This window comes from Denticeps clupeoides, chromosome 19 (assembly GCF_900700375.1).
Source record: "Denticeps clupeoides chromosome 19, fDenClu1.1, whole genome shotgun sequence".
NCBI classification, from domain to species: Eukaryota; Metazoa; Chordata; class Actinopteri; order Clupeiformes; family Denticipitidae; genus Denticeps; species Denticeps clupeoides.
In genome coordinates, this window is record NC_041725.1 from 188881 (window position 1) to 210357 (window position 21477).

At 40.1% G+C, this 21477-nt stretch overlaps 1 protein-coding gene across 2 annotated transcripts; it reads left to right on the forward strand.

Moving 5' to 3' along the window:
- The first annotated feature begins 211 nt into the window (after positions 1–211).
- Positions 212–20349, forward strand: LOC114768851 (uncharacterized). 2 transcript variants are annotated; one of them, XM_028961236.1, is made up of 8 exons: positions 256–328; positions 1960–2125; positions 3685–5831; positions 8986–9501; positions 10140–10601; positions 12807–12932; positions 13764–13863; positions 19607–20349. In XM_028961236.1, exons 2-8 carry the CDS (start codon positions 2091–2093, stop codon positions 19776–19778), a joined length of 3558 nt encoding a protein of 1185 aa, XP_028817069.1. In that variant the 5' UTR covers positions 256–328; positions 1960–2090; the 3' UTR covers positions 19779–20349. The 2 variants fall into 2 exon arrangements, with proteins under 2 accessions (XP_028817070.1, XP_028817069.1); XM_028961237.1 differs by lacking the exon at positions 1960–2125 and having other exon boundaries at positions 212–328.
- The last annotated feature ends 1128 nt before the right edge of the window (positions 20350–21477 follow it).

The window sequence follows — 21477 nt, forward strand, 5'->3', positions numbered from 1 at the left end:
CCAGGAGAACGGCCACAGGAAGTGACGTTCTGCAGAGGGCGTTGCCGTTTAAAACCAGCATAATCTATATTGCGAATGAAAATACATATTGAATTACAACAATTGTTGTATGTTTAATACTACCTTGGGGCATTAAAGTTTATAGACTGCATAGCTGTTTTGGAAATGAAGACTATACATTCGTAATTCCAGTTATTATTAGTGGGTTTATGTCTCACCCCCATATGAAAATATGAAATGGTCCGTTCCATAAGACATCAACCAAAATGGCGGCACATAAAGGATGGCGACGTAGCATGTGAAACGTGCCTTCGCATTTTACAAAAGGGTGAGTTTTGTCTTATTTAATCAGTTTGAGGGTTTTTCAATTAAACGTACAGTAGACATCGTTTTCATTTGTGTTTGAATCAATCCGGCAAGGTACTTCATGTTTTTTTTTTAGATATAGGACACAAGAGGATACAGAATTCCAGTAGTCCGTTTAGTAATCCAGAGCCTTTTAATACTTTATCACAGAAAACCGCCTGAATCCATACACTGTCTCTACATGAGGAGAGAGAGGGAGAGACAGACAGCTAGCTGTTTTAATCAGACAATGGTTAATGTTTCATAATGGCTTGCATCATTGCATATGATCAGTACTGTTTTTTGATCAGGGTTTTGCCGAATACACATTGCAGCTCTATATAATCATAATCTGTATAATCAAAACTTGCCAGTCACCCAGGTGATATGAGGGAATTCCATTCACCTCTGAACTGTTCTTGTCATTCTGCTGTTTCAGATGTCCTTCAGCAGAACACACAGCTATAGCTTCAGCAGTTCTGTGAAAAATGTCATCAGATGGCAGCTTTCTCAGTTGGTCTAAAAGTCGGCCAATCAAACTGTCCATTTGTTTTGAAGTAAACCTTTCACACATTTTTTTGTGCCGTGTGCATGCGAATTTTGACCAAGATATCGAAACCAAGAGAATGTCCAGGCAGGCTCCCTAAACCTTTCACCATAGTTATTCACTCCATCTGTTACAGCTGCTTTGGGGATTACAATCTAATAATTCTATAATAGAATGATTTTATATCATTATCTGTGTACATTCTATAAATATTGGGACATAGACACAATTCTAATTGGCTATATACAGCACCACAAAAGTTATTTACATCCAACATATCAGTTCTTCCCAAATTTAATGGGACAAATTAACAATCATAAATCATTGTAATAGCTACAATTCCATTAATATAACATTATTGAAAGGGAAAATTAAGCAGATCTCCTCCTATTATAAAACAGTTGAACAGTGATTCTGCATAGGGATAACAAGGCACAGAATTGGATAATTTGGATGATTGACACCTTGATGTTAGAATGCCTTTGTCATTGTACTGAAGCAGGATGCTACATATACAACAAAACTGTAGGGGCTACTTGACAATGCAGACTTTATACACTGTATACACAGTACAACCCATTATATTGGGTAAGTACTGAACATGAAGTTATAGACAACAATGACATGCAGTTTATAGGTCCGTATCATTGTGCTTATGTGTGTGTGTGTGTGTCTGTACAATAGAACAGAGTAATATTTAGAATCGCGTATTATATAGTTTAGATTATTGCTCTGCATGAGTTATTTGACAATGTCAGACACTGGTAATGATATGAGTTTGTGTGTATTTAGTGCAGTGATGACCCCTGAGGGCAGGAGGTTGAACAGGCCATGAGTCTCTGATTATTTCCTCGGCTCTGTTGAGGCAGTGGAAGTTGTGAGTTTCTTTCAATGAGGGGAGGGTTTTTCATGACTACACTCTGTATTTGAAAACGTGATGAAAATGTATGGGATGCATTACGATTCATTGATTATTGTAATCGACTCATGAGCCCAGTGAATGTTCACCTCTAGTAGAAGGAAGCTTGAGCAGCTTCTCACTGATGTTATTTCTCCTGCGCACTCAGGAAGTGCAGATGCTGCCGTGCCTTCTGAATGACCGCTGTGGTGCTAGCATCTCAGGAGAGGTCTGCAGAGATTGTGGTGCTCAGGAAGATGAGGATGTGCATCCTCTCAACACAGTCATGCTTGATGTAGAATGGGGGTGGATCTACCCTGTCTTCTGAAGTCCAGGTTGGCTTTCCCTTTTTCCAAATGAGGTGAAAGTGAAGTGATTGTCATTTTGAAACACTGCAGCACAACACACAGTGACACCTTGAAATGTGTCCTCTGCTTTTAACCCATCACCCTGAGTGAGCAGTGGGCAGCCATGACAGGCGCCCGGGGAGCAGTGTGTGGGGACGGTACTTTGCTCAGTGGCACCTTGGTCCAGGATTCGAACTGGCAACCTTTCGATTAAGAGTCCATTTCTTTACCTGCTAGTCCTCCACTGTACTCTTCCCCTCTTTGTAAAGGTCTGAGTTCTTACCTGAGCTGTAATGACAGGTATTTGGCACCGAACTTTATCAGAGCTGAAGGATATATCGAAATCGAACCAAGATTTGCCACCCCAGACTCTGATGCATGTGCAGACATGCTGGAGTCTGAGGGGAAGTACAGCGGAGTAAAAGCCAGTTGGTTTTCTAAACTCCTGCTAAGACGGTAATGAGGTGTTGGACATTTTGATAACACACGTTGCGTTATCCCCATAACTAGTGTTCAGAACTATGAACAAGTGTGACCTGTGTGTAATACTTGTCCCTGACTGCTGGGTACTTCATTATAAAGTTCTGACAACCATTTAAGCAGTTTGAAAACTTGCCATGTGATGCACGGGACCCAGAAAACTAGTCTCACTTGTTAAAACAAACTTCCACAATAATATTCTGTCAACTCTACAAGCATTCAAACAAAACTATTGCACCAAATATAATGCAATAAATAATTTAAAGCGACTAAGATGGTGTAATGCACGGGACAAGAATGTCACTGAATGCTGTTAAACATATAATAGCCAGTACTAAGAGTTCAAATGTGGCCCATTGTATTAATATTTTAATTATGCCTGATGCAATTTCAATATAACATAAATATCCGTCTGGGTAATAATTTGCCTTAAATTTCATTTAAATTGGTAGCGCTAACAGTGTTTCAAATGTCTACAAAACCTTCAGTTTTTTTTTTTTATAAGGTTTTTTAAAACTGCTTGTTAAACTTGAAGTTGTGTGTTTTTTTTCAGTACAGACCTGTTACGCACACAAACATTATATCTATGAGACTACTTCCACCTTTAAGAAGCAGTTGAAAACCCACTTATTCAAAAAGTATTTCAGACATATCTAACACTTACACAAGCACATGCACACACACTGCACAAAATAAATACATGAAAAAAAAAAGTTCTTCATCTAGCACTTAATCTCCGAGCATGCTCTTTGCTGACAAGTTAGGCCTTATCAGGGCTCTTAGTTTTGTAAACTGAAAATTCTATAGAAATCAAATGAGAATTGCTGGTGTCTTCCTCCTGTAAGTCGCTTTGGATAAAAGCGTCTGCAAAATAAAGTAAAGTATTCATAAACTATAGTGGTGTCATTTTAGTGCGTAACCTTTAATGGAAAGAATGGCATTTTATCTTCCAAATTTTAGGATTAAAACTGAACAGAATGATTTTAACAGTATGAATTATGTAAGGTGGAAACTCCACAACAAGCCAATATCAAGATTAATTTTTATTTTTTTTTGTTTTTCTCTAGGAAAATGACAGATCTACAAATGAATGTGAAGGTGGGAGAATATGAAGAGACCACATCAGTCTGCATAGACCTTTCTCAGGGACAAAGTAGCCAGAAGCGCCCTGAGCGGTCTCAGTTCCCCATGACTGATGGGGAAAGGCTTCTAAACAACTCCAGGTCACGCAAACTAGTTAAGAGCGATGACACTTCGATGGGAATAATTGCTTCAAGTTCAGTACCAGTTATTATAAATGAAGATTTGAAACATGATGAGGTGGTGCCGGGGCCAGTGCGACAAAAATGTACCTTCCAGGATTTGGGGAAAAAAGTGCCTAAAAAAAACAATGAAAGAAAAAGGAAACGAAAAATGGATATGGTTGTTATGACTGATCTATCAGAAGATCTTTTCAAACGGTTGAGACCCAAATTGCTGAAGACCTACAGTGTTTCTAAAGGGCAAATGAATGGACCAAAATCCAGGAAAAGCACAGAGGCACACTCTGTAACCACCACAAATGGACACTCTGACCAAACAATGAGATGCAATATTGAATCTAAAGCTTTAGGACATTTTCCCAATCCTGAGGATTTAAAGTGGGATCCTCAGCAAGAGTTCAGAAGGTTTCTTTGGGAGGACATTAATGAACCTGTTTTAGCAGGAATTTCAAATGATCCTTCATCTGATTTAAATCTTATTCCAGAAAGGGATCAGTCCCAAGAGAAATGTTCTGCACAAATGACAACTGAAGTAATGGGAGAGGGGTGTAGTTATGGCAGAATACATACAAATATACATGAGACAGATGAGCATTCATTGCTGAAAGAACCACCAGTAACAGATTCTGGGTGTGAAGAGTTCTTGTTGTTATCTTGCACAAAATGTAATGTCACATTTAAAGAGAAAGCTAATTTGCATAGGCATAGTCATTTGGATCCAATGTGTCAAATGGGTACATACTCATCAATATGCAAGGAAGGACCAATGACTGTCCTCAAAGAAAGACAGGATAGGCTCAATAAGACATATGAAGGCAGGGTGCTGGAGTCGCTGTGTCCTTGCTGTGTTTTTAAAACTAACTGCCTTGGAAGTCTAGTCCAGAATGCAAAGGCTCACCAAAAGGACACCAATAAGTGTGGCTTTGTAGCAGACACTGAAGATGACCTGAAGAAACGTCAATTTACAGAGCATGACATGTCCAAAAACCAGAAAATGAAAGGACTACCCGAAGTTGACTTGACAGGCTTTGTATGTACAGGATTCTCTTCTCGGCAGTCGTACAAAGGTTTCCACAAAAGTCAGAAACACCGTAAAGTGGTTGCACATCCAGCTGGGCAGAATCGTGTTGGAAAACCACACACGTATAAGTGGAAAGCCACAAATGAAATGTCTAAGGAAAAAAAAGCATTTATCTGTTCTGACTCACTTGAACAGAAGAGCAATACACAGAATAGCAAGGGGGGCCAGTCGACATTTATTTCTGTGCAAGGTTACACAAGAAGAAGTCCAGATTCTTGCCAGGATGAATCTGTTGGATTGAAAAACCTCCCAGTGTATAGTGAAGAATACCAATCAGAAGAGATTTTTTGTGAGTATACCACACACAACTCTCTCATTCCAGAAGGTTCTGAATCCTCCAAAAAACACATTGGTGATGCTTTGAACCATGATGAAGAAAGCCTTTTCATTTTGAAGCAGGATGCCCCTCGGTCTCATTTAAAAATGAATATGCCAGGTTTGCAGAATAACCTGCTGGCTCGTGATGAATTTTCAGATGTACCAATTCATCAGCCTAGAACAAAGAACGTCAGGTTGCTCAATAACATGAATATGGAATCTGTAAGGTTTGGCACATTGGAACCACAGGAAAACTATTCTTTAAGATTGCCTGATTACCTGGCAAATCAAATTTCCTCTGAAATGTGTGCAGAAGACTCTGGCTTACAAAATGAAAGCGATTCTCAGGAAGAGTTGTTTGAAGACTCTGACTCCAGCATTTGCTTACCTCACTACACAAAAGGGGTTGAGTCAGGAGCTGGACTATCAGGTCCCGAACCAGGAGATCTGACCAAGGAGGTACAGAGTCCAAATGTCTCTCCTGCATCAGTAGCACAAGTCAATCAGAGGCTGGCTACTGTACCCAAAGACTCATCTTTGGCTTCACATGAAGGTTAGTGTTTTGGTGGACAATTTACATTAACAATATTTATCCAGATGACCTCACAGTCAGTACAGACAGCTGCAGTCCCTCTGGAGACACTCAGGGTTAAGTGTCTTGTTCAGGGACACAAAGGTAGTAAGGGAATTACTGCGACTTTGTGTCTTCTGGTTCTTAGATGGGTATGTTAATTACTTAATATTAAAATCATTTTGTTCAGATATGACAGTGAATCTGAAAAACCTTGTTTTAGACTACAGTATTTTATTAGGATTGGCTTCATTTGGCTTGGAAATGACAATCATTATTTTCTAAAAATGCAGTTAGTTGAATTTAAAACAACGTTCTTCTAAATGTTTGACATGAAAATTTGGGTGAATTGAAGGGTCCAGACCATGTTTTTTAATAAGTGGTCGTACTGTTTTCAGTTTTTACAGTGTTTTGATAGCACTCAATCATTCAAATGACATCTGCAGTTTATCCCTTTTCTGCCTGCACTCTGCTCTCCTACATTCATGTCTGGCAGCACTAATAATGTCATTTAACCAGGGCTGGAGCCACTAGATCAAGCGTTTCAAGTGGGTAGTAGTAGCATATAGAGGTGTGAACCTTCACTGGCCTCACGATTCCATTACAATTATCAGTGCCTCGATATTGATGCATCACAATGCATGCCATACATTTTCAACATGGTCAGATGATTTTTTTTCCAAATAGAGTTAAGGTCTCGTACTGCTGTATGGACGCTTTGAAAGTGAAGTGATTGTCCATTGACGGTCCTGTGCTCAGTTGTGCCTCAGTGGCACCTTAATTGTTCGGTGATTAAAACTAAACCTTCTGATTACAGGTCCACTTCTGTACCTGCTATGCTACAATGAACAGAACATTCTGTGTTCAGTCCGCGCTCCCCTGATTAATTTCAACAGTAGTGGCTGGTAGTAGCCTAGTGGGTAATGCACTCGTCTATGAACCAGAAGACCCAGGTTCAAATTTGCACTACTTGAGCCACTTGTGTGGGTTGTAGACTCTCATGCTACCACTAGAGTGAAAGCACCAGCAGCATTCACAAGTGACCATCAGCCAGAAAGTATAGGAACTGAGAAGTGGTCTGCAGAACCACGCCTTTATTGGGGATGTCTTGCTAATTGTCTAATTTCCACCTTATTATTAATGTTACATTTGCGCAACAACATATGAATTTGAGTGTCAATCAGTGTTGCTTGTTGGGTTGTTTAAGTGTTTCCTTTAATTTTTTGAGCAGTGTCTAACAGCAAATACTTGGTAAATTATGCCAAATATGGCAGAAACTAAATTGTAGTAGACTTTGAATTATTTGAAAAGTTTTTAGAACAGCAGTCATGGCTGGATGGAATCACCACATGAAATTACAGAATAGTTACAGAATTTATTATAATTTTTTTTTTTTTCCAAAAGTTGAAGTGCGTACATATGTTGGAGAGATACTACATGTAGATAGTTTATTTCTGGACATTTAAACCTTTTGTTTTAATTTATTTGTTTGTTTTTTACTTAAATACAGCCGACAGCATATGTCACGTTATTGACCCTACTGAGAGTTCCCCTGCACGGGGAGAGTTCTGAGAGTTCCCCTGCACGGGCTAGAAATGATGATAGATGTAAAGAGTGCTTTGGTCACTCTGCTCCGTCCGCCATTCAGAGAAGGACAGCTCAGATGGCTTGAACTGGAATGGTGACATCATGTGGGGTAATGCTACCTCCCGTTTCTCATACTTTATCCAATTTTAATAAACCAGGCATTTTAAACAAGTACAGCGAGCCAGACTAATAACAGATTAATAAAGTAGGGCTGAAACTACGAATGGATTAAATCAATAAAAATCGATTTAAAAACACGTTTTTTTTTTTTTATGCGCTAAAACAGACTTTGCATGACTCCTGGTCTACAGCGCTCGCTCTGGATTAGGCGTCACGCGTAGCCAAGTGGGGCGCTGGTGAAAAGACAAGTGATTGTCATTGTGAAACACTGCAGCACAGCACACATGCACACAACGAAATGTCCTCTGCTTTTAACCAATCACCTTTAGTGAGCAGTGGGCAGCCATGACAGGAAGCCGTTTCGAATCCCGATCCACCAAGTTGCTGTCCCCACACACTGCTCCCCGGATTGTTAAAAGGACACATTTCCTTGTCACCGTGTGCTGCAGTGTTTCACAATGACAATCACTTCACTTCTTACGTCTGCATCCCTGCCACATCAACACCGTCTGAGCGGCTGTTTTCTGCAGCAGGCAACATAGCATTAAAGAAAAGAGCCAGGAGCACTGCAAGGAAAAGTGTCTGAACATTTACAGCATTTACCAGACGCCTTTATCCAGAGCGACTTACAATCAGTAGTTACAGGGACAGTCCCCCCCCCCGGGGACACTCAGGGTTAAGTGTCCTGCTCGGGGACACGATGGTAGTAAGTGGGGTTCGAACCTGGGTCTTCTGGTTCATAGGCGAGTGTGTTACCACTAAGGGGGGGAGGGGGAGCGAAAGAGAGAAATTATCTGATTTGTGGTGTTCTTTGTTTTTTATAAATTATTTATTGTTCTGGCAGCTCAGGTGGCACCTTATTTGGAAAAAAGTTTATATGTTTGGCAGATTAAAGCATATAAGTCCTTTCATCTTGTGTTAGTTTAGGGCTCTTTGTGGATTTTTTTTTTTTTTTTTTTTTTTTTGCCTTATAATGGAGGTTTCTACAAGCTTTTATAAGCATAGGCAGGATAGGGTACACAGACTAGTGAAAGAATCTGTTTTTTTTTTTGTTTTTTTTATACTATACTGTTTAACATTGAAGTTGGAAAGCCCCTTTAACAGTTTTAATAACTTTCAAATCCCACCTACTAGACACACAAAACCTTTTTTCACAACTACCATTCATACATATTCATATAATGCATACATACATGTATTTGTGTGTTGGTATCAGGATTGTAATTTTTCATGACAGTTATTATATTGTTATATATTATTTAAGCAAGTCCTTTTTATATTGCATTGATTAAATATTGAATGTTTAACTGTTCATAATTCGATTTTTTATAGCAGAATCTGATTACAGTTTAAATTTCTCTGCTCAGCCCTAGTTTTTTTTTTTTTTTTTTGTTTTATTCAAAATAAATTTTTCTTTTGGTTATTACAGCACAGAACAGAGATTTACAGATGGATCTCACCTGTCCATTGTGTGGGGACTGTTTGGAATCAAGTAGAGGACTGTCCAATCATGCACGGGGTCATCTAAAACGGCTAGGAAAGGCATGCACTTCAGCAACAATCAAATCTCCACTGGAAATGCTTAAGCAGCTGATGAGTAACAAGGAAGAGTTCCATAAGAGAGTACTGTTACTTTACCAGAAACCAGGGATTGCAAAACGCATAAGGACTGGCAAGGATCACTTTCTCTCATCAATATCAGCATATGCTACAAAGCTACAGAACCATTGCAAAAGTAGAAGAGAGCAGACAGTCTTTCTAGGAGATGAACTACATGACCAACAGGTTTCAACTAAGGAAGTAGGAAAATGTGCCCTTACAATTGATCTCATTGGAATGCTGAAGAAACGGAGATCTCATGAAAGAGAAAGTTCATGCCAGAAAGCAGAAAAAGATGAAAGGAGTGATGGAATGCATCTTGAAAATGCACCACCAAATGCGCCAGGTAATGTTTTCCAATCAATTAATTTCAGTGTACAAACAAGAAACAAAAATTTTACAAGTTAAGATAACCTTATGCTTAGGTTGCATGATAATCATTGTAAATCAAGCCCAAAGTGCGCTTCTCTCAATAGTCCATCCAATTGGACTATTGCAATTGCAACATCTTTTGTTATTCTGCTCTATTTTTTCCCTCCCAGCCACTGTGGTAATCATCTGTCCTCCCTACCTAAAGAGATCTACAGTCTCTCTTAATTTGTGCTACTTTGCGAGTGGAGTGATAGTGACCGTTGTCTGGTATTTGAAATCTTTAGACTACGCATATACACCATAGGGATGGTAGTAGCCTAGTGGGTAACACACTTGCCTATGAACCAGAAGACTACAGAGTCACAGGTTCAAATCCCACTTACTACCATTGTGTCCCTGAGCAAGACACTTAACCCTAAGTTGCTCCAGGGGGACTGTCCCTGTAACTACTGATTGTAAGTAGCAGTAAATGGTAAGGAAATGCATAATTACAGCACAGACCTTTGAAATAAGTTTGAAATAAGTCATTGAACTGCTGCCTAGCCATAGTCATTTTAGACTAATGGTAATTAAAAAAACATTGCTAACCTAAAACTTTTTTATTTCTTACAGCACAGAAAGCCAATCTACAAATTGATCTCACTTGTCCGCTGTGTGGGGACTGCTTGGAATCAAGGAGAGGACTTTCCAATCATGCACGAGGACATCTCATGAGACTGGGAAAGGCATGCACTTCAACCATCAAATCTCCACTGGAGATGCTAAAGCAGTTGATGAGTAACAAAAAAGAGTTTAATCAGAGAGTAGAGGCATTTCAGCTGAAGCACATGACCTCAAAGCGTATTAGTACTGGCAATGATCGCTTCCTCTCATCCATTTCAACATATGGAAAAAAGCACCTCAACAGTTTCCAAGGTTCCAGAGATCAAAGGGTCTTTTTGGGAGACAAGGCATGGGACAGCCCAACACCATCTAAGGAAGTAGGAAAATTTTCCCCTTCCAGTGATCTCATTGGAATGCTTAAGAAGAGGAAATGTTATGAAGTTAAAAGTATTTGTCAGGCAGCAGGAAAAGGTAGGAGTCCATTTATTCAATTCTAGATGTGTTTGACTTGACTGGTTCTCTTATTTCAACTTTATAGGCTGAGCTTCCTGGTTCTCCCGTTAGGGGTCACAAAACAAGTACAATCTAGTCTCTCTGACTTCGTATGAACTTTTCTGTGCTGTGAATACTTTCCGGATTCACTTCCTGTACAGACCTGTACATGTCACACATCCACGTAAAGGGCAGATTGACTGCTATCTACCAATGTATGCTTGGGGCCTAGCAGGTAAGGAAGCGTACTTGTATCCGAGGGCAGTGACCTGTAATCGAAAGGTTGGCAGTTTTAATCCTGAACCACCAAGCTGCCACTGTGATGCCACTGAGCAAATTACAGTCCCCACACACTGCTCCCCGGGCCTGTTCACTGCTCACTAAGGGTGGTTTTTAAATGCAGAGGACTCATTTCTTTTTGTGTGCTGTGCTGCTGTGTTTAACAATGACAATCACTTCACTTTCACGTTCTAAATTCCATACCGCCGAAGTGCCACTAAGGTCCCCTTAATCAATGTACATTTAGGGCTATTATTATTATTATTATATATAAAACGTTTGGTTCTGATTTAAGCAAATCTACAGAAAAATCTACATCAGGCCCTAGTAAACCAAACGCAGGATTTGTGAAGTGATTTGAGAAGCACAACACACGATGACACTATGAAATATGTAGTCCATTTTTAACAATCACCTTGGTGAGCAGTGGGCAGCTTTGAAAGGTGCCCAGGAAGCAGTGTGTGGGGACTGTTCCACTTCCTTGCCCACTAGGCCACCACTTTTTCCTTTTTTTTTTTTTTTTTTTTTTTTTCCCCCCTGTCTATGTGCGCGCACACACTTTTCTTTTCATTACTTTTCTTTTATTTGGAAACAAAGAAGTATTTACAATACAGTACTTTTAGAATAATCTATGTGATCTATTAACAAAATCACCAATCCCTACATGCCCAACACTGGTTAACATGATATACACAATGATACACTTTCACACTCTGATTATTATTTTTACAGCATGATCGTGTGTTGTGCAGGTCCCTGATAGAAATAGTCCTACAATTAAAACTCCAGGAATACAGTGTTTTGTAGGGGTGTTGAAAATAATCGTATAATCGATGCATCGCAGTGCACACATTGCATCGATGCAGTGCAGAACATAATCGATCCCATCATAATGATGTTGCTTGGGGATTTTCTGGCGGCGGCATAAAGGTTCTCGTTAAAAAAGTAGTGCCAGTAGTGACTGTGGTGGCCTGATCTATAGAGCACGCCGCGCAGCAAACAGAACCCCAGCGGCCGCGTTTTCTTTCTGCCACTTCGAAACACACACACACACACACACACGAAGCGGGAACGGAGGAGAAACGGACCCTCTTCTGAGTGTCCAGAGATCTACGACACGACATTTAGGAAAACAGCGCCGCGCTTTAACTGTACACAGTCCCAAAGTTGTAAATAAGTCGTGTAAAATGGGATGTTTAGTTAATTCAGTTGAATTTGGAAAAAAAAAATTGGAATTCTGTAAAGAATACTGTTTAAAATATCTCCCTCTGAGGGACTCACTAAACTGCTCTGTGCGATTTCATATTCTCCTGCATGTTTTTGGCTGTGGAGGAATTAACAGTCCGATTCCCTGACTGGGGTTTGGAGCGTTAGTTCGAAAGGGTGGAGTAGCCTAGCGGGTAACACACTCGCATATGAACCAGAATACCCAGGTTCAAACCCCACTTACTACCATTGTGTCCCTGAGCAAGACACTTAACCCTGAGTGTCTCCAGGGGGGACTGTCCCTGTAACTACTGATTTTAAGTCGCTCTGAAGAAGGGTTCTAATAGGGTGGTCCGACATCTTTGGACTTGTGGAATGGACGTATTGGTCGGCAGGAAGGTAGGGGGGCATGGATTCACGTCTTAACCGAAGGATCAGGCAGGCTCAAGGTCAGGAGCAGGCAGAGGTCATGGCCAGGAAGTTCCAGTCGGGGTTTTTTCGTGGTTTCAAGGGGGTCTGGCAATTCTCGAAGTCTGGGGCAGACGAAGGTCGTATTTCATGGATGCATTGCGATGCATCGATATCAAGGCACTGATAATCGTAATCAAATCGTGAGACCAGTGAAGGTTCACACCTCTAGTGTTTTGTAATGCTTGTATTGAGATGCTGCTCTTTAATTTGTGCTCTTTCTCTGTCCAGAAAAAGCAGAATTGAATGGAAAAGTGTGTGTCCATTGTAACACAACATTTCACAGTGGCATTAGTTTGTCCAATCACCTCCGAGCTTATGAACGACGGAAAAGAGCTGCCATACATAATGGTACAAGTAAGTCAATCCTCTCTTAATTCATTGGTATATGACTGGTTGATTGCAGTCCCAGGTTTACGTACTCAGGCATGAATGTCATTGTAATTTACTAAAACTATGCCTTTTCTGGGATTGGAAAATGGTGCCCAATGGTGCCCAATTAAATGGTGCCCAATTTTTTAATGGCAAAATCCACACATATTGGAAAAAGCCAAAAAAAAGTTAATATATGCAAGTAGGTTTCCATAAATTAATATTTGAAATAAATTGTTGAAACTACATTTGATTAATTGCAGTGTTTAGTTTATTTTGGGAGTAGAACAAATCTGTTCATTTATAATATCTCAAATCTCTTACAGTCTGGGGTCTGTCTGCACATTAAAACAATGTTTCTTGATTTGTTTGATCCTATTATTTATAGTTTTATATAATTTATACTTATAATATTTAGATGTAATACTTAATTTGATCTTTTCTGTGACCCTAATCTTTCGCTTCCTCTGCTCTTTTCTCCATAATTTTAAATTCTTGCTGTATGAAAATCATGTGGTATGAAAAGTGCTATGGAAATTAAGTTAGATTTCTCCCCCATACATCACTGCCTTGGCCTTGATTCATCTCTTTCAGGGTGCATCTCTTAGACCTGATCTTGGCTGGAATGGCTTTCATAAAATCTTTATCTATATATTTGGGCCTGAGTGTGTAATTGGATCCTAGGTGGATTTTACAAAACTTAAAAATCTTTTTTTTTCTCAAATCATTCATGTTTAATCATTCTACCCCAAAAAAGGTGTCATGCCAGTGACCATACAATGGTCAGAAGTCTTTTTTTTTTTATCTTAATTTCAGGATATGATTGTAAACAAAGAAAGCAGAGGTGCAGGTCTGGGACCAAGAAAAAGATCTTTTCATCAAATTCACCTGAAGAACTCTATCGATTGACCTGCAGGTACAGTATACAAATAAATCTGCCTTGCTATATAATATAATATTATAATTGGGTATACCAGCCAGTATACCAGAGCCACTTACTATTGTCCTGGGAACATGTTTTTACCCCACTGCGGAAAGCTGTTGCAGCTGTTAAATAGCAATACAGCAACATATTGCGATATTTAATGCAGTGGTATTGTATTGGTACAGGGACATTACAAATATAGTCCACGGGGTGGTGCTTTTGAGTGTTTTCTTCAGTGTGCATGTGACTCCTGTAGATGGCGCTGTACAACAGGGTGGTTTGAGTTACTGCCTGGCATTTCAGGCAGAGTGAAATTGCAAAACATTGCATTCTCAGTGACCTGTTGAATACAGTACAGTATCACATTATATCATGACCTATGTATCGTATTGTGAGACCCTTGGCAAGGATCCAGCGAGCCAGGGGTCGAGGCGGATGTGTCAATGTCACCAACAGGGGTCTGGAAAACCAAGACAAAAGCACAAAAAAAAAAAGTTACGTTGAAGTCCACCATGCCAAGCACTTGTAACACACAGAAACATAGGAGAAACCAGGCTGAAGGTGACACAATTGTCCACAAATCGGAACCAAATTTGGAAAAGTGGGTAAAGAAACATGTTTCTTTGCGCTTATATGGTTGAGACACAGATCAGGATGTCTTGCCATGTCTTTTCCACATGGCTTGTCCCAATGGGGTCTACTAGGTTGTGGACAATTCCCCAAAAAAAAATTCGGAACGTGTTATTATTGTAGTTCGGTTTGGGGTGTTTTTTTTTTTTTTTTTTATGGCCAGATTGTTAGATATACAAAGATACACTGCTCAAAAAATAAAGGGACAACACCATGTATCTCCAAGTCAAAGACACTACTGTGAAATCAAACTGATTTCAGACAGAAACTGTCCACTTAGGAAGCTACATTGACGCTCAATTTCATATGTTGTGCAAATGGAATAGAAATTATAAGGTGGAAATTATAGACAATTAGCAAGACATCCCCAATAAAGGCGTGGTTCTGCAGGTGGTGACCACAGACCACTTCTCAGTTCCTATACTTTCTGGCTGATGTTTTGGTCACTTTTGAATGCTGGTGGTGCAAGATGAAGATATTCGTTCCCCAGACTCTAGTGGTAGCATGAGAGTCTACAACCCACACAAGTGGCTCAAGTTGTGCAGCTCATCCAGGATGGCACAGAAATGCGAGCATTGGCAAGAAGGTCTGTTGTCTGTCAGCGTAGTGTCCAGAGCATGTAGGCGCTACCAGGAGACAGGTCAGTACATCAGGAGACATGGAGGAGGCCGTAGAAGGGCAACAACCTAGCAGGAACAGGAGGACAACTGCAAAATTACCTCCAGCAGGCCACAAATGTGCATGTGTCTGCTCAAACGGTCAGAAATAGACTCCATGAGGGTGGTATTAGGGCCCAACATCAGGTAGGGGTTGTGCTTAAAGCCCAACACTGTGCAGCACATTTGGCATTTGCCAGAGAACACAAAGACTGGCAAATTTGCCTTTGGTGTCCTGTGCCCTTCACAGATGAAAGCAGGTTTACACTGAGCACATGTGACAGAGCCTGGAGACAACATGGAGAACATTCTGCTGCCTGGAACATCCTCCAGCATGACCGATTTGGCAGTGGGTCAGTAATGGTGTGGGGTGGCATTTCTTTGAGGGGCCACACAGCCCTCCATGTGCTCGCCAGAGGTAGCTTGACTTCCATTAGGTACTGAGATGACCTAAGACCCCTTGTGAAAGCATATGCTGGTGCGATTGGCCCTTTGGTGCCCCCTTTATGCAAGACAATGCTAGTGTGTCAGCAATACCTGCAAGACGAAGGTATTTGTTCCCCAGACCTAAATCCAATTGAGCACTGGGACATCATGTCTTACTCCACCAACACCATGGTGCACCACAGACTGTCCAGGAGTTGGCAGATGCAATCAACCTATACAAAATAAATCAATAAAAATGAAAACCACCACTGCAGAGCTCCACCCACACACATTAACTTTATCACCCAGGAACAGAAGGGAAATTTAAATGTCTTAAGGGAACCCCTAAGTGAAAGTCTTATCCTTTCCAGTTTAACGTAATAAAGATTATCCCATATCCAGTGAATTTGGCTGGGAGGTTGAGAGAATGTCCAGTTTGTCATAATTAATCATCTCACCAGTAAGGTAGAAAAGGCCAGCACGTCCCTTTGATGAGCAGACCATGAAGGAGGTGTGGAGAAAACCCCAAACAATGCCCCAAGCGGGTTGGGCTCTACTCTTTTCCTCCAAAACTTCTGACATGTCAAATATCTCGGTCCAGTACTGGTGTAAAGAAGGGCAAAGCCAGAACATATGAATAATATTGGCCGAGGACTGCTGACATCGGTCACACAATGGACTGACGTCTTCATCGATTGGTGACAACCACACCTTAAGGTGAAGGGATTGTCACTTGTGATACACAGCAGCACAGCACATGGTGCACACAGTGAAATTTGTCCTCCTCCCAAACCTCATCATGAATTTCCGGTCCCAAATCCTCCTCCCAAAGTGTCTTCAGAGGGGTTAGTGGATTAGTGCATGAATTAATAATTTGATTATAAATATAAGAAACCTTTAAGAGATGGAGTTGGTAATTTAAGAAGGTCATCTAAAACAGAGTCTGGGGGTAGACTGGGAAATGTGGGAAAAGTATGATGAGCAAAGCTATGCACCTGCAAGTATCTAAAGAAATGATGCTGAGGAAGAGAATAGTTATGAAGCAGTTTTGAGAAAGAGGCAAAGACATTGTCTATGTATAGGTCTTTAAAACAGTGAATGCCAGCTTTTGACCACAATAGATCATCAACCAAAGATTGAGGTAGTGGGTAACACACTCGCCTATGAACCAGAAGACCCAGGTTCAAATCCCACTTACTACCATTGTGTCCCTGAGCAAGACACTTAACCTTATGTTGCTCCAGGGGGACTGTCCCTGTAACAACTGATTGTAAGTCGCTCTGGATAAGGGCGTCTGATAAATGATGTAAATGTAAATGTGAAGTTTGTTTTAAAGCCAAACCTCCACCAGTGTATGAAAAAGATAGGGCCATTCCACTCTATCAAAAGCCTTTTCAGCATCCAGTGATATTCGGGATCCGGAGTGTTATAAATTGTATTAAACAGACATCTAAGGTGAGAGTGTCTATTTCGGATAAGTCCTGTCTGGTCTGCAGAGATGATGCTCGGAAGGGTAGGTTCCAGTCTTAAAGCCAACAATTTTGCTAACAGTTTAAAATCAGCAACAAGCTGATTGGGCGCTAGGACGAAAGGAGTGAAATGGTGGCAGCCAGTCAAAAGATTCATTAAACATGTTAATAATGGGGCGAGTTTATCCCAGAACTTTCTAAAAAATTCACAAGGAAGTCCATCTGGTCCAGTAAGAGATAATCTCCCCCCTTATATAAGCCTTCAGGGTTTCCCACAACAGAGATGCTGATATGTCAGGGGTTTTATTCAAGCTAACAAATGAGTCAATCTGTCGTGAAATGAAGCGGAGTATTAAGTCGCCACGGTGTTCTAGTGTAATTATGTTTTTTGAAAAATATATTAATTGAGATTGATGCATGGTCTGATAAGCCAATGGCATCATATTTAAGGTCTGATATAGATGCGAGTAATTTATCCACCAAGAAAAGATCGATACGTGTAAATGTATGGTGAACTTGAGAAAAAAGGACTATTCCCGTTTAGTAGGATTAAAGAAGCACCAGACATCAGAAACAGCATATTCTTTCATAAAAGATAAAATAACCATAGCCGACCTAGAAGGAGCACAAACTGCAGAAGAAGAGCGGTCCAAGTGGGGATTAAGCCAGCAATTGAAGTCACCCCCTAATATTAGATAATGTGAAGACAAATCGGGAATCATTGAAAGAGACGTTTGTAGAAACGCTCATTGTCTTAATTCGGGGCATATATATTGATTAGAGCCACACAAGTATTATGAATTTGGCCAGTAACAATAACACATCTCCCATTAGGGTCAGATACTACAGTACACCTCTTCCAAAACTGGAGGCGCACCACCCACCCCATAACACACCATCTTCTTAGCAAGTAACCAACTGCCCATCACTACAAGATGTTCCTAATGAAGAGTAACAAATTGTAAATCCAATAACCGTGCACAAAAATAAATATAATAAAACTAACCCTGAATAACAAATGACACTAACCCTCAGTAGGAATACCGGATTAGTAAACGAAACATAAACCTACAACTTGAACACACCGGCAATATTAATTCACATGCACAATACCTAAAAGTTGGCACAGTATATCTTCATAAAAAATAACTACACACAAAATCTAAATTTCAATATAAGGTTGAACAAAGAAGAAATCTGGGATGTAAGGTATGGTGGGCACGATCCAGTACAGGTTTCTCACCCAGTTACCCTCGGGTAGTCCCACCAAGCGAACATTATTCCATCTGGAGCGACTTTCCAGGTCTTCACATCTCCTGGACAGGTAATCGACCTGTCCTGTTAGCATGCTAACATTAGCTTGGAGCTCGGTTATCTTACCACCATGATCAATCGCAGAACATTTGAGATTAGCAATTGTCTCTCCTTGTGCAGCCAGCCTGCCATCAAAAACTTCCAGAGCCACCGTTATGTCCCTTCGGACAGTTTCCGAAATGATGGAGTCATCTCGTCCCTCATTCATCTCATACCCAGCATTAGTGTCCGACTGTGGAATAACTTCCAGCTCAGGAGAAGACTGATGTTTCCTGCAGCATGACCGTTGGATTATCCTGTAGTGTGTTTTTCACCGAGTGTGACTCCAAATCCAGACCTCCATGGTTAAGTGATCAATTAGATTTCCATTGATAATTTGTGGGATTTCGTCAGCACATTCAACTGTGTAAAGAACAAAGTATTTCATAAGAATATTTCATTCACTCAGATCTAGGATGTCTTATTCTTGTATTCCCTTTAGTGTTTTGAGCAGTTTATATTTAATGTCGACTTCTAGACCTTGTCAAGCTCGACATTTACACCTGGGTTGTCAATGGTGAGAAGGTTTTAGTTCTTTGTTTTAATTATAGTCCCTTTTTTGGCACTTATTGTGGCTCATACTGGAGCACGTACACAAGATATATATCAAAAGTAATACTTAATGATGTGTTCTTTTACATTTATAACCTATCCAAGTAGCCCTGCTATTAATGTTTAAACAGGGTCAAATCTCCATAGGAAAGTTTCTTTTAGCGTTGTTAGCATTTTAAAACACCCCCTGCTTGTAGCATTAGCAAAAATTTGGATCTCTCCTCTGGTTCTAGCATTAGCATGCTAACATGTTCACTTTAGCATGCTTATATGTGAAAAAATCCCAATTGTCAGCTAATTTCACTCGATGCACCATGGGCCTGCCCCATGATCTAGTGGTTAAGGAAGCGGCCCCATAATCAAAAGGTTGCTGGTTTGAATCCCGAGCCGCCAAGGTGCCACAGAGGTGCCACTGAGCAAAGCACCGTCCCCACACACTTTTCCACTGCTCACTAAGGGTTTTGGGTTGAAAGCAGAGGACACATTTCGCTCCTCTGACCGAAACCCAAACAGGCCCATCAATTTCTTCTGGATTTTTGGTTTATAGATAACGTCAGTAATATTCTCTATGTTCAAATAGCTCATTTTAAAAGGTTACATAAAACTGTTGGATTATGGATTTTCTGATTGACCTGTTCTTCTGTGCAGGTTTTGTGATTTGGTGTTTCAGGGTCCACTTTCTGTTCAAGAGGACTGGATAAAACATTTGCAGAGGCATATAATGAAAACTGGTCTACCCCATTCTGGAGCAGTAATGGTTGAAGTGACCTCTATGTCCAAGGAGGCCAAAGACAAAGAGCAGAACTGTTCTCTAGAGTAGTGACTCATAATTTGAAATAGCATTTTTTTAAATCCAGTTCAGAATCACATCCTATCATACAATTCAGTAGTCCAGAACTGGAAATTGGGTGTTCTTTTGAGTGAAGTGGCAGCATTAAACTCTTTGAACCAACATGCTACCAATACTACTTGATTTGTTTTTTTAAATGTGTTTAATAAAACGTTACATTTGGCACGAAATACTGTCATTGTGCTAACAACATAATACCTCAGACCTCAAAGGGTTTGTTCAATTTCTGGGCTGTAAGTAAGTGTAAACCCTTGTTCATTAAAGTCCTGACGTTACTGAATATGTGATCATTTTGTAAATGGCTCAAGTTCATTATGTGATTTATGAAAGGTAAGTTGTGATTTAGGAAAAAATATATATATATATTGATGATTTTATACATGTACATGAGTGCCAGAGGTGTGCATCCCCAGAGACATGTAAGAGTTTAAAAAAAAAAAAACTGGATTTCAAATATTTGGCTAGAAATATGATTTCGTAGAGAAATTCATGCCACACGCTCTAACACAACCAGAATGATTGGCAAAAAAAAAAAAAAAAATGCCTGAAGAGGGCACAAGGGTTAAGATGTTTAGCTATTGTCAGGTATGTCTTTTTTTTTTTTTTTTTTTTTTTAAGTAGGCCTAAATAAGTTTTGCATAAGAGGTGCATTCAGAGACCAATGAGATATATGGCAGGGGGTGGGCTTTGGGTCTTGGCCAAAATGGTACAGGCACTCCATCTGCCAATGTATTAACCATACTGGCACGTTTATAAAGCCAGGGAAGACACCAAACATGTCGATAAAGACATAAGGAATAAATGGCGCTGGCTTGGATACAGGATACTAATCTTGGTGTGTTCAGGCTCAATTGCTATCATTTTAGTCTGGCTCAGCAGGCAAATGACCGATCACATGGCGCATTCATTGCGCATGACCTGTCACTTAATATTACTCATCCACTGGTGCTCTGCACACATACTACTGAAAATATAGGTTGGTGTTGTGGTGGACTGATGAAGACTCCCCCCAGCACCCACTGGTGTCTGACATATAGACTTGCCTGGCCAGGCTTTTTACAGTAAATGAACAGCACAAATGCTAATAACACAATGCTGCTATTACTGTAGGTAATGTAAGGTACTGTATTGTTAAATGACACTGAACTGTGCAAAGTGTTCAAATTCAGAGGTCACACAGTGTTAATTTAACAAATTTGGTGTCTACCGGGATACTGGCCAATGAACTAATGTTTTTTTTTTTTTTCAGCATTTGGGGAAAAACAAGTAGAAGTAGTCAAGTTAGTTATATTGCAGAGGACAGTTTCCTAATATGTTTTGTATTTCATTATTCAGAAGAATTAGTTTTCTTATATTTCTTTACTGAAGATTATTATTGGAGTGCCTCTCCCCTCACTTCAGGACCCATCCCGTAAGCAGTGTTCGCAGGGTCTGCAGTATTCTCACCCCTCAGATCCTCCCATCCAAGAAGAGATTCTGCAGAGCCAGGTTTAATGTATTCCCAAAACGGTCATATTTTCTTAAACTGAATTATTCAACGATTGTGTTGGTCATGTGTATGGAAGAAATGACATATCGCTGTAGAATGAAGTTCTTTCTTTGCTGTACACATACAAATGGCAAGTTAAGTTTAATATAAATAAGATAAAATGTTGGTGAAGACTAAAGT